The sequence below is a fragment of the Hippocampus comes genome, unplaced genomic scaffold (assembly GCF_001891065.2).
Source record: "Hippocampus comes isolate QL1 unplaced genomic scaffold, H_comes_QL1_v1.1 scaffold335, whole genome shotgun sequence".
NCBI lineage: Eukaryota > Metazoa > Chordata > Actinopteri > Syngnathiformes > Syngnathidae > Hippocampus > Hippocampus comes.
In genome coordinates, this window is record NW_017805823.1 from 944,670 (window position 1) to 959,203 (window position 14,534).

A 14,534-nucleotide genomic window follows, 5' to 3' on the forward strand; every position below is an offset into this window, starting at 1 on the left:
TACAACAGAGCACGAAAGCAACGCATTCTAGCCGTACGTAATCAACTCTTCTCATGCGTAGCAAGGCTACTCCCCCCGCCACAAACAAGCATTTGCTCTGGAGTAAACTTTTGAACCACCTCCCTGAGGTGGGTTAAATTTGCTCCGGTTTAAGCTCTTTTCAGGGGCTACACCGGTGTAACTTTGCACGTGTGAACGCTCTACTGGGGCAGCACCGGCGTAGCACCGGAGCAAATGTTGCCGTGTGAACACCCCTACTTAAGTGTATTTTGGCATTTTTAGCAATACCTCTTCCTAATATGTTCTGCTGGGAAGCAAGTAAGGTGCAGAAGTGGACCAAGCTGACCATGCAGTTTCAGCTGCAGGAGGCTGCTGTGTGTGTGTGTGTGTGTGTGTGTGTGTGTGTGTGTGTGTGTGTGTGTGTGTGTCGATGATAATAGCCAGATATAACATATCAACCTATTAAAGTATTATAGGGTCGAATGTAATTATTATTGTTTAATCATTCCATGTAAATTGATGATTTGAGAAAATGAAGAAAAGCAGCGCAATGCTTAATTATTGAAAAAAAAAACGGTATATGTAGGCTTATTATTTTCCCTGCGATAGGCTCCAACTCCCTCTGACTCTGAACAGGATGAACAATACTGTATAGAAAACGCATTCACATCCACCACAGCGACACTGTTTTGAATTGATGATTTTTATACTTCAAACACTTTTTAAGATGTTTTGATGTAATGTAAACTCACACACACACACACACACACACACACACGCACACACGCACACACGCACACACACACACACACACACACAACACACACACACACACACACACACACACACAGCAGCCTCCTGCAGCTGAAACTGCATGGTCAGCTTGGTCCAATCATGAAACATGTGTTTCCCCTTTGCACCCACAAGATGATGTCACGCTCATGTGCTCCCCAAGTATAGCTACACTTCCAAACATGCTCACATCCTGACTCAGGTCTGTGTGATCTGGACTGAGTCGTCATTATTTAGCTTGCATTAGAAGAGACTACACAAGTGTAAACGGGACCCATATGTCCACAGCAAGACTCCTGTCATGTATAAATTATGATGATGATGATGATGTCGATGTTTTATTTCATTATTATTATTATTATTATTATTATCATTAAATGTATGGCTTTTTTGCCTTATAGGGGAAAATGAATGACATGAGAGGTTAAAAAAAGTTGTATTTCTAAACATTGATATATGTACGAGGCTCGATACCACTTTTTTATATCCGATACTGAAACCTTTGTATTTACGTGTGAGAGTGTCAGCTCATTTGCACAGGTGAACAGGCGCTAGAGGTATAATGTGGCTAATGCTAAATGCTATCTTGGTTGACATTTCAAAAGCTGTAAACAAGTCAATGCACTCACCAGTATCCAAACTTTTTTGTTTGCTCACGGCAGCTACCGGAAGCTGGCTGTGTCGTTAACCTCGCGCCACTCCCGCATTGTAACATCGCAAACTCGGGTTGCTATTCTGCCCACAGCAGGCTAATAATGCGACTACATTTCCCATGAGTCTTAAGACACACAAGCAGGAAGTCGTACTTCTGGTATAAAATTCTGGAATGAAAATGTAGATGTCCGCTAACCCGTGTCTTAGCATGTCGCACAAAGTGAAGTTGAAAATAAATGATGTCGTTTAGGTTTATGAATGAGATCGGACTGGTTCTAATAAAAACAATCCGATACCGATCCAGTCTTTTGGCCTGTATAGGACTCGATACCAAGGATCAAATCGGACCATCCCTAATAAAATAAATGCTACGTGTGCATGTATTAATATTTAATTTACTTTCAGTGATCTGATTATTTGCTTATTGTGCAAGTTGTGAAAGTAGAGCAGAATGTTTTTTTTTAATCAAATATATAATGAATGATTGAATGATGAATGATGGACTGAAATTCAATTGTACACACCTCCAACCTCTGTTTTGGTTTGGGTACTTCCTTCTCAAAACACATACACGAACATGTACACACACAAAGGGAAGATCATCAAAACGTCAACACTCTTGCACACTGGGCCAGAATAACTGGAAGCACAGATGAACAACACCATAATTGAGACTAATGACTGCTTGTTTTTTTTCTGACTATTTGTTGTTGATGAAAAGATAAAAGTCCAAAATGACTTAATTGAACCGCATATTTTTGCACTGTACTTATACTGTGCTGAGTCAAAGATTGTGTAAGAAACCACGGTGGTTTCTAGGCAAGTTACTGAGTAACAATGCATCAATATTTAATACTTTCTTCTTATATGATGTTTGAACACATTAGTTGTTAAGTTATGAGTTGTTCAGTTATTATTATTAGGTTAGTGTTATTACATTATGATTAATATTATTATTTCCGTTTTCTGTTAAAAAAAGTACAATGGAAAATGAATAGATCCTGATTATCTTTTAGTATGGTATTAGCTTTATAATATTGTTCATGTCTTTTAGCCTGAAATAACATATTGGCAGTTTTCATTGCTGTTTATTTATGGCATGAATGGCATACATCTTACATTGGGTGGTGGTTTTGAGAGGGGGGGCGGGGAAGCTTGGGGTTCAAAAGTAAAGAAAAAAATGTTCCCCTCTGCAACATGGGTGGCAAAACTGCCGCCCCAAGGGAAGAATGATGAAATGAGAGCCCCCATGCCAATCCCATGTTGCTTTTGACCACAAAACCAAAAGGCAGCAAAGAACACATTAAAAATTTAAGAGCGCAGTTTAACTGCTTGATTCTTTTTAACTGTACTTAAATGCAATAAGAGAAATGTCCAAGGACAGTCCGCAGTGAATCATCACATCACATGCCGATCGGTGTTTGTAAAAAAGAAAAAAAAATGAGAAGGCAACTTCCACAATGGGCCTCTGTGCAAGCTAAGACGGGTCATCAATCAGGCCAAGCAGCTTGGGGCTCCAAAAGCACCCAACACTCTTACACTAAGGAAATCTAAACTTCTTCTTCTGTAAATGTTATTGTATGAAATTGAAGTTTATCGGGTGTGAGCCTTCCGAGGCAATTAACCGAATTAGTCAACAAAGTAGCACAAAGCCATTTCCGCAGTATGGAAGCGCATGTTGTGCAGACTTGAAAGGAATGTAGAGGTGAAATGGTTGATACTTGCTCCACAGAAAGCGAGCAGGTGGGCGGGGGGGTTGTAGACTTTTTGCACATGCAAGGGCCTCTTGGATGGTGGATCCCAGCATGTATGGAAGTAAATATAAGCTCACATTGGAAAAATTAATTCATACTTGCCCAAGAGCGGGATGTGAAATAAGATTCAAGAGCTCATTTCCTAGATAAGAGTATTTTCCTTTATGTTCTGGCGCCTCAGCTTCATATCACCGATTTGAAAACACAAACCAAACATCCAGTACGTCATTTCCTTGAATAGATGTCATATCTCTTTAAAATAACAACTCGTCATGAATATTTGTTTTCCCCTTGAGAAAGTTTAGACCTTTAATTTGTAGACTATCATGACCAATGAAGAGTTCACAGCCGAGCTCCGTTGCTAACTACGTCTGCCACATAGTTCTGAGGTTTGGGGTTTGAATCTCAGCTCCTGCCTTCCTGTGAGGAATTGACATTTTCTTCTTGAACGAGCAGGGTCTTTCTCTATATACTCCATCTTCCTTCCTATTGTTTCATGAACCCTTTCAGGGACAGCGGTCACTACGGTGGACAGTTTATCATGTTATCAGGTTACAGGTTATCATTATTGGTGCATGAAAGGGTTAACATCTTAAAGACAACATCTTGTAGGTTTTTGCAACTTTCGTGTCTCAGTGCCATTTTCAAGGTGTCGATTCGGCATTCAACATCAAACATTATCGGGCCCGGGTGTAAACCATTTTGGATTTAACTGTGGATATGGATATGTATCGAAGCATTGTACTGTGTTGGCAATTTGTTTCAAAGATGTCAAAGAAAGTCAAGATCGTCACTGTCTCTCCATCGCGTTTAATCCAGTATCTACAGGTGGGCTCACTGAGCAAATGACTAAGACTAAGCATCACCCATATGTTCAGTTTAACCTTTTGTTTTCAAATCACCTCCCAGCATCGCAAAAGCCAGGCAGTCCCGAGATACTAATCTTAAAATAAAGACTGCAAAGGAGACAAGCAATAAAAAGAGAAGAAATAACACAGCTGTAAAGCTAGCCGGCCAGTTGCTATATAATGTGATACGTTTCTCCACGGTGCACAAGTATAAGGCTCCCTCAGAATAGATGCTTAGTCATTTTTACAGTCGAATAATGACTACTCTATTTGGAAATAAAGCAAAACAAAGTCGAATAGCTAATTCCCTTTGTCATTTGGAGACTTTCTGAGAATGTTCCCAGCTGCCAGTCACATGTTCAAATCAATAATATGTCCTTTTATAAAGTGAAGATTAAAAGTGAGATCACAACCAGTCAGGTTGCAGCTTCTCCATCTCTCCTTGCTGTCGTCGTATCACAGTCAAGATTTTGGACCACGACTCAGATATGGTGTCAGTCAAGCAAACAGGGTTAGCTTTCAATCAGTGTCATGGTTGGAAGAACAGGCCGGCCTTTGTTTAAAAAAAAAAAAAAAAAGCTTTAGTATCAGAGTAGAGAGAAGCCATTGTGCTTGAGAAACGCCTCCTTATGGTTCATGTCCTCAGATCGTAACGGATCCTCAGCCTCGGTTGAACAAATGCAGCCACAACTATACATGCCTTGCACTGGAGCTGCTCACTGGAAAGTCTACTTGATGAGATCAAGTCGACGGGAAAACAAGCATTCACGGTATGCTTCCATTTTAAAGAGCAGCTGTTGCTTAAAATCCAACAGTAGTCCACGTGATATCATCCACTGTGACTCATTAATGATTTTGAAATAATGCTCATTTTCTCTCATTGCATCCTGCAAAACTCAACATTCAAAAAACATGCTTTGACCATCAGTCTACAGCAGGGCCCAGATGAAAACCAAAATAACCACAGCACCAAAAATGACTTTTCCTTTTTTTTAATCTCACAAAAATGAATGCTTCTGCTTCCTTGAAGATAGACAGAATATTCTAGAGGGGGAAAAAAATAAACCCTGAATGCACAGTTCTCACGTTACAGACATCTCGAGAATATTTCACAGGTCATTTTAGGCACTTGGAATCATAAACCAAAGAAAAAAAAAATTCCCTTTCTGAGAAAAATACATCTTTGGTCCAGTATTTTACAAAAATTAAAAGCCAGAGTATGAAATAACATCAGCTTTAACGTTTGTCTCCTAAAGATTGTATTTCGATAAAAAGCTTCACAAAGACTTTTTTTTTTAACTTTAAATAAAACATTATCGCTACATCTTTAAAAAAAAAAAAAAAAAAAGACCAGCAATCTCACGGACGTTGCGTGTTGGCTCAATCGTATTTACTGCAAAGCAGGATTGTTTTGTGTGTTGGTTTCAATCGAGTTGCATTTGGCAAACTTGTTTGTTTTTCTCTGCGTGTTCAGTCCTCTTTCTGCAAGAAGATACAAAAGCAATCCATCTTTGGGTACGTTCGCCTCAGCTACAGGGCAACCATTTCTGATAGGATGCGGCGCACGGCGACACGAGCGGCGCCTGCACGTGTGCGATGTAGTAATTGCTGAAATTAATGTCCTGCACGTAGGGCGCCGGCTGGTAGTAACACGTGACGTTGGTCACCGTGGGGATGGCATTCTGCTCGGCCAGCACCTTCAGCGCCAACATGGAGATGAGGCTGAGCGTCTGACGCCGCTCGTGACCCATCAGACAAACGGTGCTCTCGTTCACCACCTGGTACAGCGTCATCAGGCACTCGTAGCGTTTGTGCTCCATGCCGGCAAAGTGGTTTTGGAGGTAAGCCTCCAGTTTCCTCTGCTGCTCGCCAATGTCGGAGAAGTCAATGAAGAAGCGAGAGCACATGTAGCGCTGCATCTGCTTCATGTCCGACTCGGAGGCCGCTCGGAAGCCCCGTACGAGCAGGTGGCAGTACTTCAATAAGCCGCCCCCTCGGATCTCTTCGGGGCTTCTCGTGGCTATGGTCCTCTGACACAAATGATCCATGGCCTCCTGGAAGTTGCCGTACACGCTCTCGCCGACCACCGTGGGATGAAAGCTTTCTGACATCGGCGTCTCTGAGCAGCGGTCAAACAAGAGCAGAGAGTCGAGGCAAATCTGGAAGGAGTCCACGCTGAACTCAAACTGCCGCCTTAAAGTGTCCACAAATTTCAGCTCCACATTCTTGCCCGTGTTGTTGGACAGCGAGATGAGGCTCCAGCGGTCCGCGTCGTTACAGACTTTCACCAGTTTCTGCACGTAGGCCTCCTTGAGGGTGAGTGCTGTGATTCGCTCCCTGGACACTTCAGGGGGCAGGAAATCAAACAGGCAGTCCAACACCACATCCTTCACCAGTCGGAAGGCCTGGTCGTCCTTCAGCGACACGCCGAAGATCAGGTCCAGGTCCTTGTAGCCCAGCCCGGTGTCCTGGTGGAGCACGTGGCTGGCGGCCGAGCCGTTCAGCCGCACGTCTTTAACGCACACCCCTTGATCCTCCAGCCGCGCCCGCACCACCTAGACGAGACGCACAAACACACACACGCAACAGGGCATTAGATACGTGCACGGAAATACTGTACAATGAAATGGGCTGCCTTGTGAAGGCCAGATCAATACTCTTCTCTCAAAGTCCATTTCATCAGCATCGACTTTCGCCTAAACGAATGCAGAGGAGGCCAAACACGGCGCAGCAGCCTCATACTGTCATCTTATCACACGCACAGACTGTGACACGTATATGTTTGGGAGCGCCCTCCTCACTGGTGGGTAGTTGATGAGGAAACCTTTGCTTTGTGGCTTGACTTCTCAGCTTGTAGGGTCTTTAAGGGTCATGTGTGTTTCCTTTCCTCTCCTCTCCTAGTGACCTGGTTTATGGTTCAACAAAAGTATTTTGCCACATATGAAGAGGATTTACATCTATCTATCTATCTCTCTATCTATCAAAAGGAGAAGCTTATGATTGAAAGTCTACCACATCATGTGGACCTATTTATAAACCGTATACTCAACTATCTATGGCAAGGAAGAGCTCATGATCTAAAAAGCAAACCACTTCATGTGTCATCTCTCTGTGGAAAGGAATGGCTCATGATCCAGTCACGATCCATCCATCTGTAAAACTACACGGGATTCATCACGGGTTTTCATTACAGACAAACGCAGACGAACACAATCCTAATACTCCCCCCGTGGCACTGACCCATCAGATTAGAGTGTGTCAACTCTCTCTTATGGTGATTACATTAAGACCTATTTAACTATTCCAGGTCAGCTTCCCGAAGAAAAAAAAAAATCCACTTTTTTTTTCTAAATGCAAGGAAACCCCTCACAGTTCTTCACAGCTCATGATGACTCAGCCCGGGGGGAACGTGAACTCTGCCTGCAGTTGCACCGATGTCACATCCAAGAATGTGGACGCTCAGATTTACATTAGGCAACGTTTCTGCAGGGGGCTGCGTGTGTGGCTCGCAGGCAGGCGGTGGAGGTGAAACCCCAGCAGGGACGAGACGCATGTCTTTCCTTATATAGTAAAAGACCATTGATAAAAGTGACGGCCACGACTTGCGTAACAAAAGCTGGCTTGCTCTAAACGAACCAAACAAACACGTCTACATTATAAAACAATATTTCTTTGACAGTAACACCTTGGGACGTTTCTAATCCTCTAACACTGCATGGACCATCATAATGGAATTCCCACTCTACCCATTGTTCTAGATAGTCATGACAGGACATTTATTTGGAAATATTCGAGACGTGATTCAAAAACCGTGAATCATTTCGTCTTGGGGTCCGCACAAAAACATGCGTCTCCACTTCGGGGGGGGGGCTTCAACCTGAATTTAAGCTTCCTGTAACACTCAATGGAGCATTCATCTTTCCAAAACCACAAGCATGAGCTCAGGGCTTCATTCACTCACTGAGCTCATCGTCAACATGAGAATGAAGTGCAGCGTGACTATGAGGTTTGAGATGGACCATAAGTGGACTTTTGACTCATGAGAAGACACTTTGCAGATAGCCAACGGTCTGTACGCCCCCCGCAGCCCCCCCCCCCACCCTCCTCCACAAGGGGAGGGAAAATTGCATAAGTCAGCCACTAGAAATGGGGGGAGGTGGGGTATTTGAATTGCAGTTAAAGACAGTCTCTGTGGTTCGTGTGTAAAAAGATATAATCGTGAAGACTGACAACTCCCGAGGAAATAAATTAAACAACAGAAACGTGATGGGAATAAGCCTGTAAGCCGTCACGGAAATGTTATTCAAAAGGAGCAGGAAAGAAGTGATTCGAATGCTCTGTGTATAAATGTGTGATTTAATGACACGCAACGTCGAAAACTTTGATACCCAAACGCCACTTCACAGAGAATTTCCATTTCTCTTACCTGAACAATCTGTCGGGGTCTCATGGACAACGTGGGGAAGTTTCCCCGGCCGTGGATGGGCACAGCTTCCCCCAAGATGGAATCCAAACGCTGCACCTGATCCCAGGACAAAACGCAGAAACGCTGGCTCTGCTTCGAGGCATCCCCGCACTCCATGCCGATCAACAGCCCCGCAAGACACACACAAAAAAAAATGAAGCAGAACAAATTCCGGTGGGATCTTTCACTAAGTGCGTCCCGTTACTGTCGGATGGAGTTCGGGGAGGAAGCGTTGGGTCAGCTGGTCGCCGAGAAGTCCGCCCTACGTGCTCAAGCGCCGATTCATAAGGAAGGTCCCATGTGTTTCAAAACTCCTCCCTCATTAACATACGGCGCCCTGATTGGTTGGCGTTTTTTGGTCATTGAGCAAAGCCCTGGTGGAAACACACTGCTGACGTCACTGCTCCGCCTCCCTCCTTCCCCACTTTCTCCACAAGGTATTGACGACACTTTCGAAACTTTCCGGACTACGCTTAATTAAAAAAGAAAAAAAAAAAAAAGAAAACCCTGGCTACAAATATAGATAAATACTTTGATTATAAACTTGTTTTGGAAACGTCTTAGTAAATCGTAAACCTCATACATTTTCCTTCTCAGTGTCAAAGATTACGCAATCAGATTTAAAACACACGCACGCACACACGCACACACACGTACACGCTCACGCACACACGCGCAGCCTGTCTGCCCATCCTCAAAAGTGCATTGTGGACCTGATGGACGTTGAAATAGTTCAACGACGACAGTTGAAACTCAAATGATATGCTATAGCGACAAATTTTTATCCAATTGAAACTGCAGTGGATAACTTTTATTTCTTTAAAAATATGTCATTTTACTGTATTTTTCAGTGTTCTATATTGTATATTTCAAGTCGGACGACATTCCTGCATTGCCAAAAATGACGTATCGGAAATGATGTATTTTGTCTCACAAAAGGCGCAGCGCGGCCAATAGTCTCCAGTTTGTAAAAAAGCTAACTTCACCATTCTCACTTCACACTGCTATATTACCTGTACCTGACAAAAGAAGGTAAAAATCGTAGATGTGGTTTCCCTTACCATCGAGTCACAAACCTTGAATGTTGCTGTCGTTGTTTTCCGGAGCTCATCAAAATGATAATAACTGTACTTGAATCCAAATGTACCGTATTTATCTGTGACACCCGCTCAACATGGCAGCCTCAGCCCTCGTCTTACAGCGTAGCTTACTGGTCACTGGGTTCCCAAGTTCATGGCGAACACGACACAAAAAAAAAACTTTCAAAAACAAGGCACACTATATTTAAAAATATATATATATATATTAAATGTGGAATGACTTGTCAAGTCATGGAGTTGAAGTGAAAGTCGAGTCTCATGATTGCCAAGTCAAAGTTACGCCGAGTCTTTCATTATTCCATAAAATAAGCGACTCGAGTCGAGTAAGATGACCCTCGTCCCCCAAGTCTACCGACATAGCCTACTGAGTTAGTTGTGGTTTTCAGAAACATGGGCAGTTATCCAATGAAAGACGAGATTAGGCGAGCGTGCATTTTGACAGAACGCTGACTAACACTTTTATCCAGTTTCACGTCTTCAACAAAAACTCATAAACCTCTCATCATGATTTCCTCATCCACGAGCCATGTTTACCTTATCACCATCACGTTTTCGGCAATGCAAAAATCGTCCACCCTCATCATCGTTGAACTTAAACAAATTCATTCAGCCATTTTCAACATCACTTAACCTCATTAGAGTCGCGCGTGAGCTGGAGCTATTGTTGGGTAAAATGCACGGTACACCCTGGACTCATCGCTGAGATTGCCAGTCAATTGCAGCATTTCCCCGGAGTGATCTACACAATAATGCAATGACATCATCACGGAATGGCAGTGTTATTTATCAACCGATACATTGAACATCCCCTGAAAATTGCTGCGTGACCCTGTGTTATTGAAGCTATTCAACGTCTCGCATGGCTGAACAGTCTTACAAAAAAGCTTGCTCTGAAGTTGTTCCAAAACAACTTGCTACTTAGGCAAACTCCATGCTCAACCTCTATTGACTCAAGGGATATTTGCAGAGCATGCTGGATGTTTTTTTTTTTTTTTAAACGTCTGCAACGCCCTGCTGCATGACCATATCTGCAGGCATCTTTGGCACCACATGGAAGGGAAGAGTGTTAAAAGTGTTGCTCTGCATGCCAAACGTCTTCATTTCTCCACCCTTTTTATAATCACTTCCCCCCAACCTGTTGAACAAACAAGACCAGCATTGGATTCATAAATGTATGTATTTATAATTTTTTTTAGTTACCTATTTACCTATTTATCTTTTAAATCATTTGTATTCCATTCCGTGTACATAATAATAATTAAATCCATCCATTTTCTACACCGCATTTTGTGTGCTGGAGCCTATTCCAACTGACACCTGGCAAAGTTGTGGTACACATCATCTGAAGGTGGAGATCTTGCAGTTTCTTATCAACCTATTTGCATGCGCCAATATCCTGCATGGATCCCAGTGATTCTGTTATCCTGCAAGCATGTACAACGCGAGTTTCTTATGCAGTAAAGTCAAAGGAGCGAGGGGAGCCACTTCCATTGGTCGGGAAACAAGTCAGCTGTGTTCACTCCCGTAACGGCGCAAACGCCCATTTGTGTCTGCGTGCCTCTACGAAAATACCATAAGAAAGAAAACTCAAACCATGCGTACAGTTAGACTGTGCTTTGCACTACACTTGAGCTAGGCACGAAAATAGAATCGTCCTACTCACATTCACAACCAAGGACAATTTAGAGTCTTCAGTGAGCCTAACATGAGTGTTTTTGGAATGTGGGAGTAAAGTGGAGTACCTGGAGAATGGGGGAACATGCATACCCCACACAGGGAGCCCGGAGCCGAGATGCAAATGAATAAACAATTATAAGAATAATTTTTATTGTTCAAAATGCAAAATCTACTGCCCAGAGATTTACATGAAAACAGATCAAACCAAAAACTGCTCTTGCATGCATTTCAAAATATTAGAAGTCTAGTTGATGGATCAGCAAAAATATTTGGACGACTCACTTTGTTCTCACTCTTATTAACCCCTTCAGGCACCCTGTAGCCTGATTACATGATAAGCTGTTCACTGTAGTAACCACTGTCCCTGAAAGGGTTAATTGCAATACACCTTTTAGTGAAAACCAGAAACACAAAGTGTATGCATGTAACTACCAGATTGACATTCATTTTCTAGCCCGCTGTTCAGAGTTTCTGTATACGCCAAATGTACTATATGCGCGGTAAAAGTTGCTTTGCTTTCTTTCCTAGACATGGACGAACCACATCTTCATCATCAAATTGCATAGTATGACCATGTGTTCAAATCACAATTACCTTGACTAGGATAATACCTAGACACTGTCTTGATAGACACTGTCAGAGAGATAACAATTAGTTTGCAATGGTCATGCTGCTAGCTTCCTACGACGGCACCAATCAAAAAGTATTCCTATTTTTGAAAAGAACGAATTTGGGATAAAGTTCCAAACATGTTCATGTAACAATCTAGATTGGTGGGTAAAAACGATGACGTTATGGTACATAGATTCTTGAGTGTAAAGCAATTCTATGCTCATGAAGAAACTGAAATGAGTTTGTTATATTTGGTAAATAGTGAATGGATTTAAACAGTGAACAATTTTAAAGTCGCGTTCGCACTTTGTGAGGTTTAATTTTGTTTAAGCCAAATATGCATTATGTCTGAAGGAGTGACTCATTTCATTATGTCTGGAAAGCACAATGAACCAATGAATCATCTAAAAAGCGTCAAAGGTAACAATCAAGTTGCTTAATGACTCCAAAGTATCCATTATGAACTTCAAGCAGCAATCCACCTCTAACTTTGTTGTTAGGTAAGTACTTTTTTTTTTTAACATGTTGACAATGTCAAACAGTAAATGCTATGACACTGATAGTAGCATTACACACACACACACACACACACACACACACACACACACACACACACACACACAAATCATTCTTATTATTATTACATTTTAGGTAGTAGCAGATGGGCCAAGGAAGGATGCACTGCATTTTGGTGAGGATATGGATAAAGGTACAGGCATAGGAAATGTCATCATTTCAGGATTGATGGCATCAATGGAACTGCCCCCCAAATACATTTGGATCATAATGGCGCAACAGTTCGGAGAGTTCCGCGCCATAATAAGTGATACTCTGGTTAGGAACAAAAACAACTCTAATGGTGACTTTAGACGTCTTCATAAAAGGCAAAAATTAAAAAAAAAAAAAAAAAAAAAAAAAAAGATTCAATTTAAATAAAATTTGGAATAGCCCGAGAAGAAACTGACTTAATTTGTAAGGAATGGAACAAATGATTAAGACTCTTTTCCTAAAGCTAACCTAATTAGTTGCTCATTTCTTCATTCTTTTCCTTTGGCAGCTTTAAATTCCTCTCATGAGTGTTTGGTTCATCTTATTCCAATGCACAGGAACGGGTTATGGGTACAAGTGAATTTGGTCCTTCTCAAGGAATAATGTAGGACTCTGAAGACAAAATGAATGCACTAGCAGGAATAAATAAATATCAATGAAGGTGCACTATTCCAATTGGGATCATTTGGGGTTGTCATGAGCTGAAAAGATTTGGGAAGCAAATGTTTGAATACAGCCTCGTTGCTTGGTTAATCATCTAAAAGTTTGCACGCAGGACGATAAAATATGTGGAAGGTGATACTGTAAAATTCACTGAAATCCAGAAGCTGTCTGTGTTTACACTATGATAGGTTGCAAATAAAACTATCAAATGCTGCTCGGCAATAATCCCCATTTATTGGCCTTTACTGCATATAGCATTAAGTTGACAAAAACAATCATTCCTTCGCTCATAATTGTGTAAGGGTTTATGGTGAAAAGGCTCCACCGTATTGACCTTTAAGCTTCTCTTTTTCCAGATCCCTCCCTGTCTCACATAACTCATACTTGTCCTCTTTCAAGTCCCGGACTTTAAAGTGCATTGATTCTTGCTGGAGAGAAGCCAAGATGAAAGCCACAAAATGAAGGCGAAAGCCCCCGTAATGATAATTCCAACACAAAGGCAGACATTATGAGCTGACTGTTTTCTTTCCCAATGAGCAATGCAGGGGGTCAGAGTGATTTCCTCCTTTAAAATGTCCCACATATTAAAAGAATAAAAATAGAAAAATAGGCACTCCTATCAATCCCCACGGCACATAAGTGCACCTGTAAAATGTTTACGAGGGAGTGAAGTTCATTTTGGGATTGACTGGTGTTAGCTTTTAGTGACGCTGCAATAAAACAGATACACAGAAACACATGCTCTTAAGCACTTGAGCACACACACGTCATAATATTTTCCTCAAACATGTGCGCACATCCAGGAGGACGGGACTTTTTGGTCCCCATGGAAGATTTTGCTCCTAATCCTCACAACATCATCAAGTCACCATGGCAACAGCATCCGTCTGTGTCATTTGGACAGATGTGTTGTCAGTCTGATGCTTGCGGCAGGTGCCGGCGCGAGACGACCACTACGTCATGACACTATAAATAACGCACCATGTGGCAGCTGCGCATCCTGGGAAACGAAACGTACATTTCACCTGAATGTGAAACACTTAGTGAGAGCACAAAGACGGTAGATAAATATTAAGCCACTTGACATTATCAGGTTTCTTCATTGTCCCATGGCGGAGTGAGTCAGGCCATGTACACACCATCATGAGCGGTTTTACATTTACCATGCTTTTTGAACATTTGTCCACGTACAAACCGAAGTTTTAAGTCAATAGAAACCATGTTTGGCAATGAACAATAAATGGATGTCAACCCTGGCGGTTCGGGCAGTGGGGGCAACATTCTATGAGGATCTCTTTTATTTTTGTTCAGAAGGGGTCAACAGAGAGCAAGGCGCACTTCATAGTGCTAATTTTTATTCATGTTTCCGGGCAACGACCAGTCCGTCATCTCGGAAAGCAGTGGGCAACATCGTCGGTGT

At 42.1% G+C, this 14,534-nt stretch overlaps 2 protein-coding genes across 2 annotated transcripts in view; both read right to left on the reverse strand.

Annotated features, from left to right (window-relative positions):
- The window catches only part of tcea3 (transcription elongation factor A (SII), 3), a 36,249-nt gene extending 34,708 nt beyond the window's left edge, over positions 1-1,541 (reverse strand). The window contains exon 1 of the mRNA XM_019886432.1: positions 1,422-1,541. The gene's annotated coding sequence lies outside the window, so the exon portion shown is untranslated. The remainder of the gene's footprint in view (positions 1-1,421) is intronic.
- Positions 1,542-5,392: 3,851 nt separating this feature from the next.
- tent5ba (terminal nucleotidyltransferase 5ba) lies at positions 5,393-8,932 on the reverse strand. Its single transcript, XM_019886437.1, has 2 exons — positions 8,475-8,932; positions 5,393-6,603 (listed from the first exon to the last, which is right to left on the reverse strand). The coding sequence occupies exons 1-2, from the start codon at positions 8,628-8,630 to the stop codon at positions 5,575-5,577; spliced, it is 1,185 nt and encodes a 394-aa protein (XP_019741996.1). The 5' UTR covers positions 8,631-8,932; the 3' UTR covers positions 5,393-5,574.
- Positions 8,933-14,534: the final 5,602 nt, after the last annotated feature.

What these genes read in the sequence shown, in the direction of transcription:
- tent5ba (XM_019886437.1), bottom strand. Translation starts at nt 8,630, where the DNA reads ATGGAGTGCGGGGATGCCTCGAAGCAGAGCCAGCGTTTCTGCGTTTTG. An exon ending in GACCCCGACAGATTGTTCAG is followed by an intron (nt 6,604 to 8,474) that starts GTAAGAGAAATG and finishes CGTCTCGTCTAG; the next exon opens with GTGGTGCGGGCGCGGCTGGA.